Consider the following 20,293-nt stretch of genomic DNA (forward strand, 5'->3'; position numbering starts at 1 on the left):
AGATTGCAGGGTACAATAGACTGTACCCATGTGGCAATACGGGCTCCATGGCAGCAGACCATAATGTTTATAAACTGCAAGGGCTATCATTCAATTAATGTGCAACTGGTGTGTGATCACCAGCAGCACATTCTGCATGTTTGTGCACGGCGCCCTGGAAGTTCCCATGACTCCTACGTCCTGAGTCACTCCGAGGTGCCTGAGATTTTTGAGTGGCCATTATGTCTGCAGGGATGGTTTGGGGATAAGAGGTACCCACTGAAACCCTGGCTGATGACACCAGTGCATCGTCCAAGTCCTTCTGAGGAGAGGTACAATGCTGCTCACAGGACCACATGCTCCCTTATAGAGCAGACCATAGGGCTTCAGAAGATGTGTTTCAGATGTTTGGACCTCTCAGGTGGCTCACTGCAATACATGCCTGACAGGGTTTCCCATATCTTCACAGTGTGTTGCGCCCTTCACAACCTGGCTATGCAAAGAGGTGAACCCCTGCCAGAGGATGAACTGGAGGAGGACAAGAGCTCATCGGAGGATGAAGACCTGGAGGTCCAGGAACCGCAGGACACTGCTGAGGGTCAATTTGGGTGCTATCATGCAATGGAGGAAGATAGACATGAGAGATACATTAATCACTGACAGGTTCCAAGAAGAGTAAAGTTAAGTGAGGGAATATGACCACATCTCTCTGAGCCTTCAATGCTATTCTCTTTCACCTCAGGGGATGTCCACCCACTTGCAGCAAGAACTAGTCCTATATTCATACTTTCACACTCTGACCTCATGAATTGCCAGGCCATGAATGTTGCTTTGGTCCGCAGTGCCCTGTGAATGAACTCACTCTGGGAACTGAGAGTCCACTTAGGAATAAGAGCAATGTGAGAGAAGACTTGAAGCCTTCGTCGCCATCTAATGCCTGCTGCGACTAAAATGTGGGCATGCCTAAGAATCTCCACCTCCCATGCATGTTTTTTCTTCTGCCACTACCACTGATGAGACACAAATGCCACTAGAATATCAAAGCTGATGATATGCTGTCACTCAATGGTGTTCCTTGAGGAAGAAGGGTCAGAAACGCTTACATCACACACCTTCAAATAATGATTTAAACACATCTCCCTGACATCAAAGAAGGGTGCAGAGATTGTTCAACTGAAGTTGACATCACAGAATGTGAATCTCACAGTGGGGCACTCTCACTGAGTGGGAGGATGGTTAAACCTTGAAATAAGAGGATTCCAAAGAACAAAACCGCAACACCTTCAGTTGCCCAAAACATTCGCTTAACCATCAAATGTATTCACAAAAGTGCAATTTCTTTACATGTCTAGCACACCAGTGACCCAAAAGCGACATCAATTTTTCTTAACTTTCCTAACTCTACCGCTATGCCTGGGTGCAGCACCGACATCCACAGCAGAGGCGGAGCCACAAACAGAGGGGGCTGTGAGCGGCTGCACACCCTTGGAGTGTACCGAGAGGAGGGCCCTCCTGGGGTGTCTGGCTGACACTCATCCTCCCTATGGGTGCCTGAGGGCCCTGTCCTGATTCCTGCGGGAGATGGTGCAACTGGAGGGAGATCAAGGTGTCTCTTCCCCATGTCGTCTACATCTTGATGGCGCCCACCAGGGTATGTGGCCATGGATTGCAGGGCCGAGCGTAAATCCAGCAAGATCTGCTGTACCGAGGTCTCCGTGGTGGTCGCCAGCCTTCCCATGGTGACCGCAAGGTGCTCGCATGTCACAGCCAAGACATCAGACAGAATGTGGACAGAATCCTCCATCAGTCATTCTAGTCTGCTGATTAACTGTCGAATCTCTGCCTGATGTTCTGCTGCCGGATGTCGTTGCATCCCTAGCATTGAGTTGGTGGCCGCTTCCAGAGATTCACCATCTGACTTGGACTGAGCAGGTGGCTGGTCTCCAGCAGCCCTCCGAGTGCCCTCCGAGGCTGCCCCTGCCTCTGACTGCTGCGGGAATGTGTCAGTGACGTGGTCCCCAGAAAGTGAGCCCAAGCTTAATCTACAGCTGTGCCCCACCAATGTGAGTGTCTCTCATGGAGGGCATGTGTGAGAGCCATGATGGTTCTTCCAGAGCTACCTTTTCGGGAGTGGTCTGGGGGCTCGGACTGGTGCTGGACTGACTTGTGGGCCTCGATCTGCTGGTGCCTAGAAAATAGAGTTTCAGCTAATAAGCATGAGCTAGATAAGACTGCACATGACTCAGTGAATGTTAGGATTTGATGAGGTGATAGAGCTGTGATCCCTAGCATGTTGCTGGGAGAGGCCGATCTCCCCTTCCCTACAGGAGCGATTATTGTCCTCCCAGCCAGCTCGGCTGTAACCTCCTGAAACACAGTAAAGGCAATGATGTCAGCTGTCCCTCTCCTGGTCATGGCTCAGGTAATAATCTGGAGATTATTACCTTTGTGGTTCTGCTTTTTAATTTAGCTCCAAGCTGCTCATAGTCCCTCAGCAGAACCTCTTTCCTAGTTGTACCTACGTTGGTACTTACTTGGACCACAACAACTGGATCCTTCCCCTCCCACTTCATGTTCCTCTCCAGCCCAGAAGAGACTTCCTTAACGTTGGCACCATGTAGGCAATACAGCTGCAGAGAACCGTATCTATTTCCCTAACTATGTTATCCACTATTAGGACATTTCTCTTTTCTCCCCTCAACTTGAATGGCGCTCTGAATCACGGTGCTGTGGTCAGTTTGCTCATCCTCCCTGCAGTCTGTGCCCTCATCCGCACTGGGAGCAAGAATCTCATACCTATTGGACAAGGGCACTGGCTGAGGCTCCTGCAAAGCTAAACTCTGGTTCCCCATACCTGCCTCACTCGCAGTCACAACTTCTTGTCCCTGACCATGGTCCAAATTTGATGTAATTAACCTAAGGGGTATGACTGTCTCTAGGAACACAGTGTCCTGGTAACTCCTCCCCTCCCTGATGTGTTGCAGTGTCCGCAGCTCGGACTCCAGCTCATCAACTCTGAGCCAAAGTTCCTCGAGCAGCCAACATTTGCTGGAGATGTGGTCACCGTGGATCACACCAGCTCCCACATACTACAACAGCAACACATTGCCTGCCCAGCCATCTCTATTCTATTTGATTAATTAATTTGGATGTTAAATATTTTAAAAGTGAATTTCTTAACCGTACTCTTCAGCTGTAATAACGTCTCCTGATTTCAACCACTTGACCAATCAAAAGAGACAGGGAAGAGGTACCCACCAATCACCTACCTGTTTTCCTTTGACGTCACACTTCAGCTCTGACAGGCAGAAACAGGTTGAAGGAACTCTCTGCCACCAGTTTTTATCTCCCGCTGCCTCTCCCCTTCTCACGCAGGTCTGCTCTGCGTGTGCTGGGCCTCCCTCTCTGCCGCTGGTTTTTATCTCCCACAGGTCCTCTTTCCTTTCTGATAGTTGACCATTTTCAGTTAGACATAATCCTATTCTTCACTGTGTTATGAGCTGGACTTCATGTGTTCTGTTTATCTTAAAATATGAATATACATACAAACATACGAGTTAGAAGCAGAGGTAGGCCACTCAGCCCTTGAGCTTGCTCCACCATGCAATAAGATCATGGTTGATCTGGCTGTAACCTCCTGCCTACCCCAGATATCCTTTCATCCCCTTAATTACCCAGAATCTATCTACCTCTGCCTTGAAAATATTCAAACACTCTGCTCCATACCTTTTGAGGAAGGGAGTTACAAAGACTCACTACTCTCCAAGAGAAAAAATTTCTGCTTATCTCTGTCTTAAATGAGAGACCCCTTGTTTTTAAACACTAACCTCTTGTTCTTGATTCTCCCACAAGAGAAAACATTCTCTCCACATCCTGTTAAGACCCCTCAGGATCTTATCCAGAATTTTACGCCTTGCGGGTGGGCACACGCCCAACCTGATCAGGTGTAAAATAGGGTGAGAAGGCGTCGTCTGAGCCTCCCGACGCCATCCTGCACGCGCATAATCTTCAGGTCAGTGGGCATGCGCAGGAGTCAAAGCCATATCCGCAATCAATTAGGAGGCCACTTAAGGCCATTGAAACCGACTTTACGTTGCCCGTGCGATTTCACACTCATCGCACAGGCAAAATGGAGGGGCGGGCAGCCCATATTTTGCAAAACCTCATCCAAGGATGGGGTAAAGAGGTTCAGCAGCATTGCCAGTGTGACTAATGAGGAGTTTGGGAGATAGTTTGCTGCTGGTCGCTTATTTGAACATGACAGCTTCATCTCTGTTCTGAGCTTCAGTTTTAGCATTTCTAGGCTTCATTTCAGGACTCACTGGTGTCTCCAAGGCCCCCAGAGGACTTTGACCGTGTGGAACCTTCCAGGTGAATAAATGTCATTGTTACCCTGGTAATGAGGATTGAGGTCTCCACTGGTGGCACCTCCTCTGAGGAGGAAGAGAGGAGCAGAAGGGAGAGGAGACCAGGTCCCCCAATGCAGCTTCCAGGGGAGTGACCTGTGGGGGGAGAGGTGCAGGCACAAGGGGAGGAGGGCCAGCAGGTAGTCCAAGACAGAAGGGGCCACAGAAGATGCCACTAACCTGCTGCCAGGGTTTACAGGCAGTGATGCAGCTACCTCAATATGTCAGAGGTGCAATGCCAAAGGAGGCCCCGACTCTACAGGGAGGATGTGAACTCCATTTGTCAGATGATTGAGCCTGATATCACCTCTGACTGTATGGGTGGACACCCCATGCTAGTGGCTCTGAAGGTCACAGTGACCCTCAACTTCTTTGCCTCCAGCTCTTTCCAGGGATCAGGGGGGTCTTTGTGGAGTCTCCCAATCAGCTCTCCACAGTTGCGTCAAACTGGTGACAGAAGCTCCGTTCAGGCGGGTAATGACATTTATTCATTTCCATATGGACAAGGCCAGCCAGGCTGAGTGAGCCAGAGGTTTTGCGGTAGTTGCTGGGTTTTCCCTGTATCCAGGTGCAATCGACTGCATGTGTGGCCATCATGGTGCCAACGGGTCAGCCTTTGTCAACAGGGAGGGATTCCATTTGCTTAACATCCAGATAGTGTGTGACCACAGGGCGCAGATTCTGTTAGTCTGTGCACGGTACCTTGGCAGCTCCCATCATGCTGAATAAATGTCATTACCCGCCTGAACGGAGCTTCTGTCACCAGTTTGACGCAACTGTGGACAGCTGATTGGGAGACTCCACAAAGACCCCCCTGATCCCTGGAAAGAGCTGGAGGCAAAGAAGTTGAGGGTCACTGTGACAATCCTGAGACATTCCCAGATGCCGAGGCTATTCAATGCTCCAACTAACTGGATGGATGGCAGCTGGGTGACGAGGGCTATCATTGAAACCGTGGCTTATGACGCCTCTCCGCCACCCAAGAACAAAGGCAGAGCAGCGTTACATAGGAGTCATGCCTCTACAAGGCGGTGGTAGATAGGGCTATAGGTCTTCTGAAGATGCCCTTCTGATGCCTGAGCCATTCAGACAGAGCACTACAATAGCCAGCTGACTGGGTGTCACTGATAGTGGTTGCATTCTGCCCTCTCCACAATCTGGCACTGGCAAGGGGAGACCCACAGGAGAGAGGGGATCTTGACACAGCTCCACAAGCCACAGAGGTGAGTCAGAAGAGGAGCATGGTGAGGAGAATGCTGAGGGTGTGGAGGCAGTCCTCTGTATTCTTCAGGAAGGCTGGAGAGCAGGGTCCCCTTGATCCAACGCTCCTTCAGCTAGGCTACCAAAGATCTGTTTCCACCTCATGCCAGGGCTGCCGCCCCATCCAGGATGTCTGGAATGACTTTCATTTGGCCCCAAAGTCCACTCAGTGTCTGTGCAACAAAGTTTAGAGCCACTCACGTCCAGCATTACATATTGTGCACCAAAAAAAATACAAAGTTGAAGCATATTCGGGCCATTAGGTCAAGAACAAAATTGATCTTATTTTGACAATCCAAAAAATTTACATTGCCTTCTCTGGTCTTAATTCCCAGACCAGAAAACATAAACAAAAATGATACAACTGAAGATCACCCATGAACAGTCCCTCTTGTGCTTATAGTGCCTTTAACTTACGAGTGCTATGTCTTGGTGCCCCCCCACCACGCCCCCACATTGGCACAGGCTTTGGAGATAGCCTGCTGATTCTAGCCTCTTGTTAGCCTTGATGACCTTGGAGGTCATCCTCTGACCAGTGGAGCATGTGCTAGCCCTGCCTGGGAGGGAGCAGCCAGTGCCATGGCAGCAATCTTCTCAGTCATCGCAGCTTCATCGGATTCAACGTTCACTGGCAGAGAGGCGGATGAGCTGCTGATGTCATCCAGAGCGCCCTGAAAGAAGCCCACAGAGATGACAAGCAGCTCGTGCGCCAACGTGAGGATGCTCTGGACCTCCTGCTCACTATTGTAGGACGGGCACCTACCTGGGATACTGGGTGCCTCATCCATCTCCCACACTGGCAATGACCATCTAAGGTCATCGTCTGTGTGAGGGCTTGCAGGTCCAAGTGCAACCCCAGGAACTCCAGATTTTGTCCCTGGGGCTGCCTCTCCATGAGAGTCGCCACCCTCTTAATGGAGGAAGTAGTGTGCTCCGCCATGAGGGTCAACACAGTGCTCATGCTTGGTATGGACTCCTCCACAACAGAGACCATGGCATGCATACCCTCATGGATCTCCACTACATCCTCCTGCACATCCTGCTGGATGTCCAGCACCTGCCACCTATTGGACGACTCCAGAGGCTCATCATCTGCCTTTGATTCAGCATTGTCCTGGTCTCCAGCAGTCCTCCGACTGCCAGCACCCTGGGCAGACTCAGCCTCCGCCTGCTCCTCAAGAGAGTGTGAAGTGCCCTCACCACAGTGCTCCCATATTCTAGCTGAGGATTTAATGCCCACTGAGATCTGATATCTACGCTGGGGCCTGGTTCAGAGAGCAGGTGTGACGCAGGTGCATGTACAGCCTGGTGGTCCTCTGGCGTCAGGGGTGGCTCTTTGGGGTCCTGCGATTGGGTGTGTGCTGGTGATTCTAGGGGAGAACAACAACATGTCTTTAGTTTAAACCATCACACTGTCACTGTGCATGCCAGGTGCTCTGGTGAGACAATGGAGATCTGCATCATGGTGCCATCATCTTTCAATGATCAATGGAGACTCCAGTTTTGAGGCTCAATGATGAGACTACACAAGATTGTTTGTACCATCCGAAATTCTCACCTCTGTGCTCGGCACGCTTACCTTTGTCTGACACCCCAGCCTTTCCGCTGCCAGTTGACCGAGGTAGTTGGTGGCTCTCCAGCTCCAAGGCGTCCTGCTCAAATCTGGATAGGATTAAGAGGTCTGAGGGGCCCTCCACCTGTCCATGACTTTTCAATGTTGTCATGGGTCATCTTCTCCTGAAAGGATAGGGGAGCACGGATTAGTCCACTCTCTATCTGAAGCGCTATTTCAGCCTGGCCACCTGAGGAGCACCTTGCAGGGCACACCCGAGTCGTGGCCCTTCAGCTGCAAGGCACTCAGTCCAAGCAGCTAGGGCTCACCCCTTTGGCCAGCTCTGGCATCATTGACTGTTGGTACTCAGAGTCTTACACCCCTGAGCTCAACAGGGGGATGGCTAGACCTTAACACTTCCACATACTGATCCATGCCAACATGGTACTCATCCTTTTCATGCGCAGCAGTCTTTAAACGTTTTGTGGTGCCGCATCCATGTGTGCTGCACAACATCGCAGCTGCTGACCTGTGCTGCCACCTCCTCCCAAGCTTTTTGTTAAGTGCAGTAGCCTCCACCTTCCATCTCTGGGGATAAGGGTGTCCCTCCTGGTAGCCACCTCCTCCAGGAGGACCGCGAGGCACTCATCCGAAAACTAGGGGGGTGAGGTGCAGAGTGTCCACCCAACCTGCCCTCCCGCCTGCCGTCTCCAGCCACATTTAATGCCATAACTTCAGTGTTCACAACGCAGAAGATATGTTCTTCCCTGGCAGCCTCCAAGGAGCTGCCTGTGCCGTTTTTAAACTGCCCTCCGGGTCGCCATTGGACCAGGCAGCTGACAGGCCACTGCCCATTCCTTTGCGACCATTGGGAGGACGCGTTTCATGCTGGATGGGGCTTAAAAGGCCAGCCAGTGTGAAATCACGGTCCAGTGCCAATCATAGGCGGTGGCCCATTTTCCAACTGATCGCGGGCCCGCTGATCGCACCCGCCCGCCAAGGGTAAAATTCAGGCCCATGTGGTTCAATCAAGTCACCTCTTACTCTTCTAAATCCAACAGATACAAGCCCAGCCTGTCCAATCATTCCTCATAAAACAATCTCCCCATTCCTGGTATTAGTTTAGTAAACCTTCTCTGAACTGCTTCAACTGCATTTACATCCTTTCTTAAATAAAGAGACCAATGCTGTATGCAGTATATGGTCTCACCAGTGTCCTGTAAAACTAGGGCATAACCTCCCTACTTTTATATTCAACTCCCTTTGCAATAAACTATAATATTCTATTGGCTTTCCTAATTATTTGCTGTACCTGCATACTAGCCTTTTGTGATTCCTGCACTAGGACACAGCTTTATCCATTTATACAGTCATCTACTCATTAAATGAGATGGTAATATTCCCTTTCAAGTATTGTTGGACTGCTCTGTTTTCATGTAATTGACCAAAGAAAAAGCTTTTGAATTTTTATCCTTTCATTGATCACAAACTAAATAAACCCATTTGATTTAAATATATTGTTTATTTCTATATTCCGCTGATAAACCAGCTAACCCTATTCATAGCATCTGTGCTTGGTCTGGAGGATAAGGTGGTCAATCCCCAAGACACTGCTCACTCAAGGTCAGTCTTTAGGAATGGTTTTCTCAGAATATATGATTCATACATATCCCTTCTAAGGAGGTCAATCCTAGTTGCAGGTACCCCTTAGTCCAACTTATGGGCTTATTTGGTCAGGATTGGAAAGCAGTAAACATTTCTTGCTTGGGAAGTCAGGTGGATCCAGATTGTTGAAGCATGTGTAGAAGCCAGAAGGATTCCATAGTCAACCATCAAGAAGTTTGTCTGTGTGATATGAAACATTTTTCATTCCTCCAAATATCACAGAAGACAGATTGAAACTCGTTCTCTAGTACAAATCTGAGCTTGATTCCAAATTGACATTAAGATTTAAATTCACCTCTGTTAGATATTTGCAATAGCAAAATGATGACTGTATAGGGTGGACCTGCATATTTATCCTTCTCCCAATTTTCTCCCTTCTTGTTCTCTCCTTAATGGGTTACCATTCTAGAGATACAGGTTGTGTTCCAAGTGGCCATTATTCATAAAGATACTTGGGCAGTGAGTGTTGGATTGCCATTTAATGGTAGCAAGAGGAATGGGATCATAGCAAAATCGATCCTATTCTCACTGGAGAACCACACAGCTGCATTCCGGAACGAGCCATTGACTAGCATTCAGGACCAGAATGCAGGATGACTTTTCCATCTCTTCATTCAGAGACACTGGGATCAATTGGAATCATCTTACTGCCATTTGGTTGAGATCAGCTAGCTCACTATATATAAAGGAATAGAATTTAGAACCTTCCTAGTCCCTATGCTCAGTTACACACTGGATAAGTTTGTCTAGACATTTAATAAGCCATGCATTCTCTTAATTTAATTGTATTTGGAAAGGAAAAAATTATTTTGTTTGATACTTGTTTTGGTTTCCCTGTCTTGAGTCTCCTTGTGCCATGAATTTGAATACAGGTGGGTAATCTGTCCCTGGGTATCTGCTAATACTGTTCTGAAATCAATTGACAAGAGGCTTACAAGAGCAATGTCCCTGCAATTTACCTTCTCTTCTGTGGGCGAAGACCCAGTACACACCAATACATCTACAAAACAGCACATTTGGGATCAGAAGTTCAGTGTGAAGAATTCTGTGGTGAACATATGCCTAAGTCCTATGACATAGTGTGATATGATTCTAACAGGTTATTTCACCATTTCTCTTGGAACAATACTGATCCTTGTTTGTTGTGCAGAGAATGGAATATTAAACAAGGGAAGTTTTGCCAGAATTGTACAGGGTGTGGGTGAGGCCATATCTGGAGTACTGTGTAGAGTTTTGGTTGCCTTACTTGAGGAAAGATATAATAGCATTAGGAGCACTTCAGAGCATGTTCACTCGACTGATTCCTGGGATGTCAGTGTTATCTTATACAGAAGGGTTGGACAGGTAGGGCCTGTAACCATAGGAGTTTAGAAGAATGAGAGGTGATCTTATGCAAACATAAAAGATCCTGAAGGGACGGGATAGGCTGGGTTCTGAAAGGATGTTTCCCCTTGTGAGAGAGACTAGAACTAGGGGACACAGTTTAAAAATAAAATGGAGATGAGGAGAAGCTTTTTCTCTCAGAGGGTCATTAGTCTGGAATTTTCTTCCCCAGAGACTAGTGGAGCAGTTGTACTGATGAGATCTTGAGACTTGTATCTTTAAACATGAACTGTTTATTGTTAATCTTTAACTATTTACAGATCCCAGGTTGCTGTCATGCATGGTGCTGTTACCTCCATACAGGCTGGTTCCAGAGTATTTTTTCTAGACTGTTTTCTGTCTATTACCATGTGACTCTACACATCATACCATGGGTGGTGCTATTCCTCAGTCCCACATTAACCCTTGCCCTGCTAAGCACCTTTACATTATGATGTACATTATCCCCCTTACTTCTCCAAGGAAAACTTTCCTTTCCAATTGAGTATAACTATTTGTAGTACAATCTTTACTTCTTATCCCTTTTCCCCCATCTCAAATCTCTGACTTTATAAATATGGAAGGTCTGGAAGATTGACAGTTCTTCTGGATCTCAGTCTGTCAAGTTTGGAGGAATGGTAATAGTATTCTGTGTTTCTGGTACTTGGCTATCTCAATTTGATTCACATTTTGCACTCCTTCAAGTTGGGTTTCTCTTTATTAACAGCTCATCTGCTTTTTTCAGACACTGTGGGTCTGTTCCGTTTCTTCGAAGGGGATTGTGCACCCTGTTTATTCCTAGAGTGGACTTGAATTTTCTTTTCCCATGGTATCTGCCATGTTCTTGCTGAACATTGACGCTTCACAAATGGAACCTTCATTTCCATTTGTTTCACAATCTCAGCCAAATGTGTGTTTGATGTTTTATTTTGAAATCCTTTTGCAAGCTTATGAATCTATTCATTCAGCTCAGCTTTCTCTTCTTCCAGTGCCTTCTGCTTCAGTGTCAGATTTACATTTTCCAACCTCGTTTCTATCTTTTCTTTTTCTGTCTGCAATAGAACTTTGTCCTTGTCCTTCATTGTGGTTTCACTGTTGGCCAGATCTGTCTCTGGCTGAAGTCTTAACTTGTTTCAGTTCTGTAAATGTGCTGCTCATGGCTTCATTGTCCATTAGCAGCTTGGAAAGTTCTACAGCTTTTCCTTTCAATGCCTCCTTTTTCCCATTCAACTGCCCCTTCAGCTCTTTGGTCTGTTTCTTTTAGCTTTCGGTTTCATCCTGGAATATTGAACATTGCTGAGCCTTCTCTGCCAACTGGTTGTTCAGTTTGTTTAGAGTGATGTTAAATCCATTTTGCTTCCCTTTGTAATTATCCAGAGGAATGAACTTTGACCTAAGGGATTTTTGTAGCGTGTGAATGTTCTTCAGCTGGTTTTTCTTTTCTTTGTGAAGCTCACTTGCTTCATTTTGAGTTTTCCTGTAATTTAGCATAGTCTCCTTGAGTTTCTTCTGCTGTGCTTCCATTTCTTCTGTTTAATTCTGTCTTCATTTCTTCATGTTGCTGAATGGTCACACCTTCCTTTTGCATTTGATCTTGAGGAACATTCAGCTGTTCATTCAAGTATTAATTTTCTTGTTGACTTCTTGCCAACTCACTCTGGGCTTCAGTGCAACATTTCATTGCTATTGATAGTTCCAACACAGCTTTTTCTGAAGTAATATTCAACGTACTTTTTAACCTCCTCATGTTTTTCCATGGATACATATTGATTCTTTAAGGAGTCCTTCAGGGTCGCAACTCCTTTGCATGCCTTTTCTGCCTGCTGTTTTGCCTGGCTGTACATCTGGTTGAGTTTTTTTAGCCCTTGCTTTATTTGCCAACTGTTGAATTGAGGTCCGTTACCTCCTCCTGATACCTTGGCGTCATCTCTGAAATTTGTTTGTTCAGATCTTGAACAGTTTGGTTCATTGAAGACTTCAGTTTATTGTGCATTTTCAAAGGTATATACTCTGAATCTTGTGCTTTAAATCTTCCAGTTCAGTTCTGATGCAAACATTGTCCTGTAGAACAGCTTCATTTACTTTTTGCACATTTTGCTTCTTTTGAGTTACCTCACATTCTACAGCATTCTCTGGCTCTCCCTCTGGGATCTTTTGTTGCCTTCGGCGCTTTATTGGGAGTTGTCCTCTTTCTAGGGTATCTTGTTGCCCTTGGCACTTTATTGGCAGTTGCCTTCTCTCTGGGGTCTCTTGTTGCCCTCAGTACTTTATTAGGAGTTGCCTTCTTTCTGGCTTCTCTTGTTGCCCTTGGTGTTTTGTTTGGAGTTGCCTTATTTCTGGGGTCTCTTGTTGCTCTTGGCACTTTATTGGGAGTTGCCTCTCTCTGGGGTCTCTTGTTACCCTTAGTGCATTGTTGGGAGTTGTCCTCTTTCTGGGGTCTCTTGTTGCCCTTGGCACATTATTGGGGAAGTGTTACTCCTTCTTCTAGGGTCTGCGCTCTCCACAATTTGGAGTTCAACATATCTGTCAAAACCTTTTAATATCTCATGAAGTGCTGTTGAGAATTGATTTATAGATTGGCTGTGGCGTACTTCACCAGCAAATGAACCAAAGACAAATAAAAACTTATCAACTTGTGCTTCTTCTGATTCCTTATTTAATCCTGTGCTTCTCCTGTACACTAAATATTTGTCTTCTCCAAGAATCCCACTCTTTGGCATGGATTAGCCCTTACCATAACACAAATACATGTGGCTCTTCTAATTTTTCGACATGACTGTTTTTTTTGTTTTGTAGCTACTGCTTTAAATGTCATTACTGCTTTAAGAGCTGTCAGTGCAGTAACTGTTTTTTTCCTCTCAAGTTGTTTCTGCAGCTATTGATTTCTCTGTGCACCTTTCTTACATTTTTCTCGATTTTTGCAGACTCCCTGGCAATTGTGGGCCTTCTGCTTTTTTAAACTGTTTTAAGCTTTTAAGGTAGGAGCATTTCTTTTCTGGCTGATTTATTCCTGAATGGCTTTTTGTACGTCCCACACAGTGGGAGTTTTGGTGGGCTCGTGTTCCAATTGGGGTCCTTTTTTTTTAAACTTAAGACAACGGCATTTTGTTCTTAAAATTCGCAGGTCTTTTTTTTTAATCTGCAGGTTCTGCTTAAACTTTTGACCCTGCCAGCCAGTTTTTACAGTTTTTTTTAAACCTTTGTTTTTTACTTGCGGCTCTCTTTCAGCTGCTCTCTGGATGCTGAACCCTTGGGACAGCCATCTCATCTAAAATGTAAGTACAGCTACTTTTTTTGTATTTTTGCCCACCATCTCGTGAACTGAGTCACTCAGGTTTTGCAATTTTTGTAGTTTTTGTTTATTGTCTTGTGATCTAACTAAATGTTTTAACTCTGCATCACTCAGGGTCTTGAAGTTTTTGTATTCTTGCTCACACGTCTTCGTGACCTGACCAAGTTTTTTTCTCTCTTTACGCTGTGTCGCTTGGTCTTGGAATAAATTTCCACTCACTCTGGTGGATTTCTCAACTTCTAAAACTGTAGCAAAGCTTCTGCAATTGTTTCTTCAAGTTTTCTTCTTGGGTGCATGCCTGACAAGTGCAGCTTCAGCTGCTTTCAATTTTTCATACCTTGAGATATTGTTCTGGGTTCATTGTTTAAAATGCTGCCATCTTTCAGATTACTGCTGATGTGATATCTTTTAGGAGCTCCCAATACTGCCAACCGTGTTATACTATGCTAATAGCACTGATATCCCACCACTGCCATCATGTTGTATTATGGGTTCTTTAGAGGTCTCAATGATGAAATCTTAAGACTTGTATATTTAAACATGAACCATTTATTGTTAATCTTTAACTATTTACAGATCCCCAGGTTACTGTCATGCATGGTGCTGTTACCTCCATGCAGGCTGGTTCCAGAGTGTTCTTTCTAGACTGTTCTCTCAGTCTATTACCATGTGGCTCTATGCATCATACCATGGGGGATGCTTTGCTAAGCACCTTTACATTACAAAGGTACATCATACAACAGAATCATTGAATATTTTTAAGGCTGAGTTAGATAGATTCTTGATAGACAAGGGAGTCAAAGGGTATGGGGGTAGACAGGAATGTGAAGCCACAATCAGATCAGCCATAATCTTAGCAAATGGTGGAGCAGGCTTGAGGGACTGAATGGCCTACTCCTGCTCCTAAATCGTATGTTCATATGTATCATAGCACTAAAGGTCAAGATTTCTGAGGGGCTCTTGCATTGAGTCCCATGTTGGCAGGTTTCATGAGCATCTGGTTCTCATAGGCTTTTTCTGTAACTGCCAGTGAATTATAATCACATCATAAAGTAAAATTGAGACCCCTCATGTCTAAGAATAATAATTCAATTCTTTGTGTCAGCTTTAATATTCCAACCAAAAATATGAAGATAACCAAACATTGGCACGGAAGGTAATAAATGATTATTTTCAGCCTATTTACCTGATTGCTGTGTCTCTGCTCCCAAACATTTAAGATGGCTTTCTCTGATTACCACTGGAATGAATTTTGCTGTCATCTGGTTTGGATAACGTCTGCTATCTCTCCACACCAGAGGCTGTATCTTGTTGCTGTCCTATGTTTATCTCCACCAGTTTCTGTGATTGCAGCTCCAGTGTTTACATGACCTTTTGTACTTTAATGTTTGAAATTCTATCATTTTATTTACCTATGTTTAAAGCTTTTCAGTGAAGAGTGCTTTTCAACAAAAAATAATTTGGCAAAAGCTACTCTTTGCATCTATCCAAATTCAGTTGCATTTATACACAGTATAGACAGGCTTAGATGTGTGCAATTGTAAACAAATTCGGAGCTGAAATTTTCCTCTCTACCATGTAATAGGTAATTAATGTGTAGGTAATTATCCACAGTCCACTAGGGGCCATAGACATCTCTCTCTGTTAGAGGCAGACAAGTGGGTATATAGCTTGAGGGGCACCACTCTGCATTAAGCACAAGGTAAGGCAAGGAAGCAGCCCTTCATGAACTACCACAGCTGGTACAGGGATTCAACCTGTGCTAATAAAAACATAAAATGCTGGTACAACTCAGTGGGTCTGACAGCATCTGTGGAGAGAGAAACAAAGTTAAGGTTTCGAGTCCACACGACTTCTTCAGGGTGGTGCAGACTCGAAACATTAACTCTGTTTCTCTCTCCACAAATCCTGTCAGATCTGCTGAGTTTTACCAACATTTTCTGTTTTTATTTCAGATTTCCAGCATCTGCAGTATTTTGCTTTTATCTTATTGAACCTGTGCTGTTGGTGTCATTCTGCACCACGATCTAGCCAACTAAACTAAGTGACCCACAGCACCGTATAATAATATAGAAGAAAAGTTTGCAAATCACCATGTTAAATTAGGTCTAGTGAGAAGGAGAAATTGAAGGAAATTAGTATTACTAAAACAATAGTGCTGGAGAAATTAATGAGACTGAAAGCCGATAAATCCTCAGGGCCCGAACATCTACATCCCAGGGTATTAAAGAAGGTGGTCATGAAAATAGTAGGTGTGTTGTTTGTCATTTTCCAAAATGCTGCAGAGTCTGGAATAGTCCTGGCAGATTGGGGGGTGGCAAGTGTAACCCCACTGTTTTTTTAAAATTCATTCATGGGATGTGGGCTTTGCTGTCTGGGCCAGGATTTATTGCCCATCATTAGTTGCCCTTGAGAAGGTGGTGGTGAGCTGCCTTCTTGAACCGCTGCAGTCGATGTGATGTTGGTACACCCACAGTGCTGTTAGGGAGGGAGTTCCAGGATCTTAACACAGCGACAGTGAAGGGTCAAAATCCGAGAATTCCCTTCCTAACAGCACTGTGGGTGTACCTACACCAGGTGGACTGCAGCAGTTCAAGAAGGCAGCTTCTTGTCCACCTTCTCAAGGGCAACTAGTGATGGGCAATAAATCCTGGCCCAGCCAGCCAAGTCCTCATCCCATGACTGAATTTAAAAAAACAATGGGGTTACACTTGCCACCCTCCAGTCTTCTGGGACTGTTCCACATAACACAGAATTTAAAAAAGGAGGGAGGGAGAAAGCAATGAATTACAGACTGGTTAGCCTAACATCAAAAGTGGGGAAAATGCTAGATCCATTATAAATGATGTGATAACAGGACACTTAGAAAATATCAACAGGATTAGACAAACATGGATTTATGAAAGGGAAATCATGCTTGACAAACCAACTGGAGTTTTTTGAGGACGTAACTAGCAGTATAGATAAGGTAGAATGAGTGGATGTGGTGTATTTGGATTTTCAGAAGGCTTTTGATTAAGTCCCACCTAAGAGGTTAGTGTGTAAAATTAAAACACATGGGATTTGGGGTAATATATTGGCATGGTTTGAGAATTGGTTAGCAGACAGGAAACAGAATAGGAATACATGGGCCTTTTTTGGAATGGCAGCTGGTGATTAGTGGGGTGGTGCAGGGATCATATCAATGATTTGGATGAGAGAGCCAAATGCAACATTTCCAAGTTTGCTGATGACACAAAATTTGGTGGGAATGTGTGTGATGGGGAGGGTGTTAAGATACTTCAAGGCAAATTAGACAGGTTGAGTGAGTGGGCAAATACATGGCAGATGCAGTATAACGTGGATAAGTGTGAAGTTATCCACTGCGTTAGGAAAAACAGAATGGCAAAGTATTATGTAAATGGTGATAGATTGGGAAATGTTGATGTACAAAGGGACCTGGGTGTCCTTGTACACCAATCACTCAAAGCAGGTGCAGCAAGCAGTTAAGAAGGCAAATGGTATGTTGACCTTCATTGCGAGAGGTCTTGAGTACAGGAGCAAGAATGTCTTACTGCAGCTGTACAGGGCATTGGTGAGACCACACCTGGAGTATTGTGTACAGTTTTGGTCTCCTTACCTAAGAAAGGATATACTTGCCATAGAAAGAGAGCAGCAAAAGTTCACCAGACTGATTCCTGGGATGGCAGGATTGTCATATGAGGAGAGATTGGGCAGACTAAGCTTGTATTCTCAAGGGTTTAGAAGAATGAGAGGGGATCTCATTGAAACATATAAAATTCTGGCGGGGCTGGACAGACTGGATGCAGGGATGATATTTCCTCTGGCTGGGGGAGCCGAGAACAAGGGGTCACCATCTTAGAATATGGGGTAAGCCATTTAGGACTGAGATGAGAAGAAACTTCTTCACTCAAGAGGGTGGTGAACCTATGGAATTCTCTACCACAGAAGGCTGTGGAAGCCAAGTCGCTGAATATATTTAAGAAGGAAATAGATTTCTAGACTCTAAAAGCGTCAAGGGGTATGGGGAGAGCATGGGAGTATGGCATTGAGATAGAGGATCAGTCACGATCATATTGAATGGTGGAGCAGGCTCGAAGGGCCGACTGATCTACTCCTATTTTCTATGTTTCTAGGTACAGAGCACTAATCCACCTTGTGTCCATTTTGTGGAATGAGTTTGGGCGTTACTGAGAATGTCCTGAAACATATGCATTCCAAGCTGGACTAGGATATTGCTTTGCTACATCTTTTACTGTGTTCTTGATTATTTTAAGCTTTTCTTATTTCTCCCGTATTTATAGTGTTTTCAAATTGCTTGTTCTGTACATTGAATAAATCCAACTATTTTGGTTCAAATTGTAATCACAGAAAGGAGGTAAACTAATTACAGTGTAATTTTTTTCAGAGACCCACCTCCACCTGAGCATGCTGGCCACCCAAAAAATTGTCCAACGTCAGGATTTAACCGTTCTGATGTCTGATGTCTGTCTAATGTTGTAGGTCAAGGATCTTTCATTAGAACCATTTAGAATTGATAAATTTGTATCTTGTGTGCTGTTCAGAGGCTTTAATTTACCTCCATTTGAGATGGGAGCTATATACACAGGGATCATGAGAAATATTGTAATCTAAGGAAACTGAGATGTAATACCAAACATACTGACTTTTCTTTTCTCTCCATTCCACCACCCACCCCTTGTCATTTTCCCTGTTTAGCTAAAAGCAGGAAAGAATGGGAGACTGGAGTATCTTGGGGAACCTGTTGGAAAGTGCCCAGCAGCACTCCACCGTGGTAGGAAAGGTGTGGTTAACGTCTCTGTTCATTTTCCGTATTCTGGTGCTGGGGACTGCCACCGAGAAGGTCTGGGGAGATGAGCAGGTCTTCTTTTCCTGCGACACCAAACAGCCCGGCTGTCAGAATGTCTGCTACGACAGGATCTTCCCCATCTCCCACATCCGCTTCTGGGTGCTGCAGATCATCTTTGTGTCCACCCCCACGCTGGTCTATCTGGGCCACATCTTCCACCTGGTGCGGATGGAGGAGAAACAGAAGCAGAGGGATAAAGAGAAGCTGAGCAGGCATCAACCTGGAGACAAGGAGGCATTGACACAGAATGCCAAGGACATCAAATGCCCCTTGCTGAATGATCAGGGCAAAATTAGAATGCAAGGAGCTCTTCTACGCACTTATGTGTTTAACATTATTTTTAAAACCCTTTTTGAAGTTGGCTTCATATTGGCACAGTACTATCTATATGGCTTTGAGCTCAAACCTCTTTACAAGTGTAGCTACCTGCCATGCCCTAACACCGTTGACTGTTACATCTCCCGTCCGACTGAGAAAACGGTTTTCATTATATTCATGCTGCTTATGGCTTGCCTTTCACTACTTTTGAACCTAATTGAAATATTTCATCTAGGACTCAAGAAATTTAGAAAGAGTGAGAAGGACAACCAAGTCTCAAAGTCCACCTGTAAGCAGAATGGGGCGCTCCCAATTGAGAGGTCGGAGCCCTGCGCCCCAAGTTACCATTACTTTGCCAATCACAGTGGGTCGCAGCTATACAAGATAGAGTCAGGCTTCAATGTCTCCCCACTGACAAAAACAAACTCTGTGTGCCATCCTTACAACGGCAATATGGCAATAAAACAAAACCAAGACAATTTTGCCATGATGGATGACAAGCAGGGGAATCAGGAGGAGACAAGCGCACTACCCAACAGCCATGTTTCTGTGACTGACAAGAGGAGGAATAGTGACACGAGCAAACAGAGCAATCGGACCAGATCAGATGATCTTGCAATCTAAGTTTCTGGCTGCTGAAGTGACAAGCTGTTTACTAAAATCATTCCACTAGGACCTTAAAAAAAAGACCCAAAAATTGTGGTGAGAAAAATGTCAAAAAGACAAATTGACCAACATGGCAAAGTTGTTAAAATAATTTGCTCACTGTCAACACCAGAATAAGGTTTCAGTTCTGTTTGATTTATATATATTGTTAATGTCATTTGCCTCCTACATCAAAAAAGACTCCAGAGGCTATGACTTAAGGAGCAAAATTCCCCTTTTAATGAAATTGTATTTTCAGAAATCCCTCGTTCCCATGATTTTATAAGTGGAAAAATCAGATCTTCTCCCAAATTTCATGAAGAAGAATTTTGAGTCCGTGTGAGCTTAAAGGACTAAGCTTAAGTTTTATTTAAAAATCCTCTGAATCCTGGAAGGTTTATAGGGTTTTTCTCTTCATCAAAAAAGGTTTGGGAAACAAAACTTACTTTCTGTTTGAGCAGGCAAACTGGAATTCATTACGATGAAATCACAATGTGCTGCCACATTTTGGCATGATTGGTATGATCATATCATACATTGATAGACAAGCAAAATGACCTGCTAAATATTTTTAATGAAGATTGTTCCTCTTTGATGCATAAATCATGAAAATTTTCGAGAACAGCAAAGGCCATTTGATCCAATAATCATCCCTTTTTGGTAGTTACCTTCCTTCACTTACCTGGATTGCTTCCCTCTTTAAATTCTCATCCTATTGGGCCAGATATTGTGGTCAGCACAAACATTCATTACACTTAAGTTTGCCCATTGACTTTCTGTGGGAATTTGCACTGGTACTTGTGGTGTTTAGAAAGCTATTTTGCTATAGCGCTCTCTCCAGTGGATCTGGGATTTGTGTGAACAAGACCAACAGCTGTGCATCTTTTTCTATTCATTCATGGGATGTGGGTGCCACTGGCTGGGCCAGCATTTATTGTCCATCC

General features: G+C 44.8%; 1 protein-coding gene across 2 annotated transcripts in view; it reads left to right on the forward strand.

The window, feature by feature from the left end:
- LOC121282275 (gap junction alpha-3 protein-like) overlaps window positions 1–19,611 on the forward strand; it is a 46,348-nt gene extending 26,737 nt beyond the window's left edge. The window contains exon 2 of one of the 2 annotated variants that reach the window (XR_005944033.1): window positions 13,453–13,477. Coding sequence is in view for 1 of the 2 variants with exons in the window: in XM_041195922.1 (XP_041051856.1) it covers window positions 18,252–19,328 (1,077 nt within the window). In the remaining variant the exon portion in view is untranslated. Of the gene's footprint in view, window positions 1–13,452; window positions 13,478–18,235 lie in introns of those variants that run through there. The other variant, XM_041195922.1, reaches the window with a different exon arrangement.
- Window positions 19,612–20,293: the final 682 nt, after the last annotated feature.

Source organism: Carcharodon carcharias, chromosome 9 (genome assembly GCF_017639515.1).
Source record: "Carcharodon carcharias isolate sCarCar2 chromosome 9, sCarCar2.pri, whole genome shotgun sequence".
Lineage (NCBI taxonomy): Eukaryota > Metazoa > Chordata > Chondrichthyes > Lamniformes > Lamnidae > Carcharodon > Carcharodon carcharias.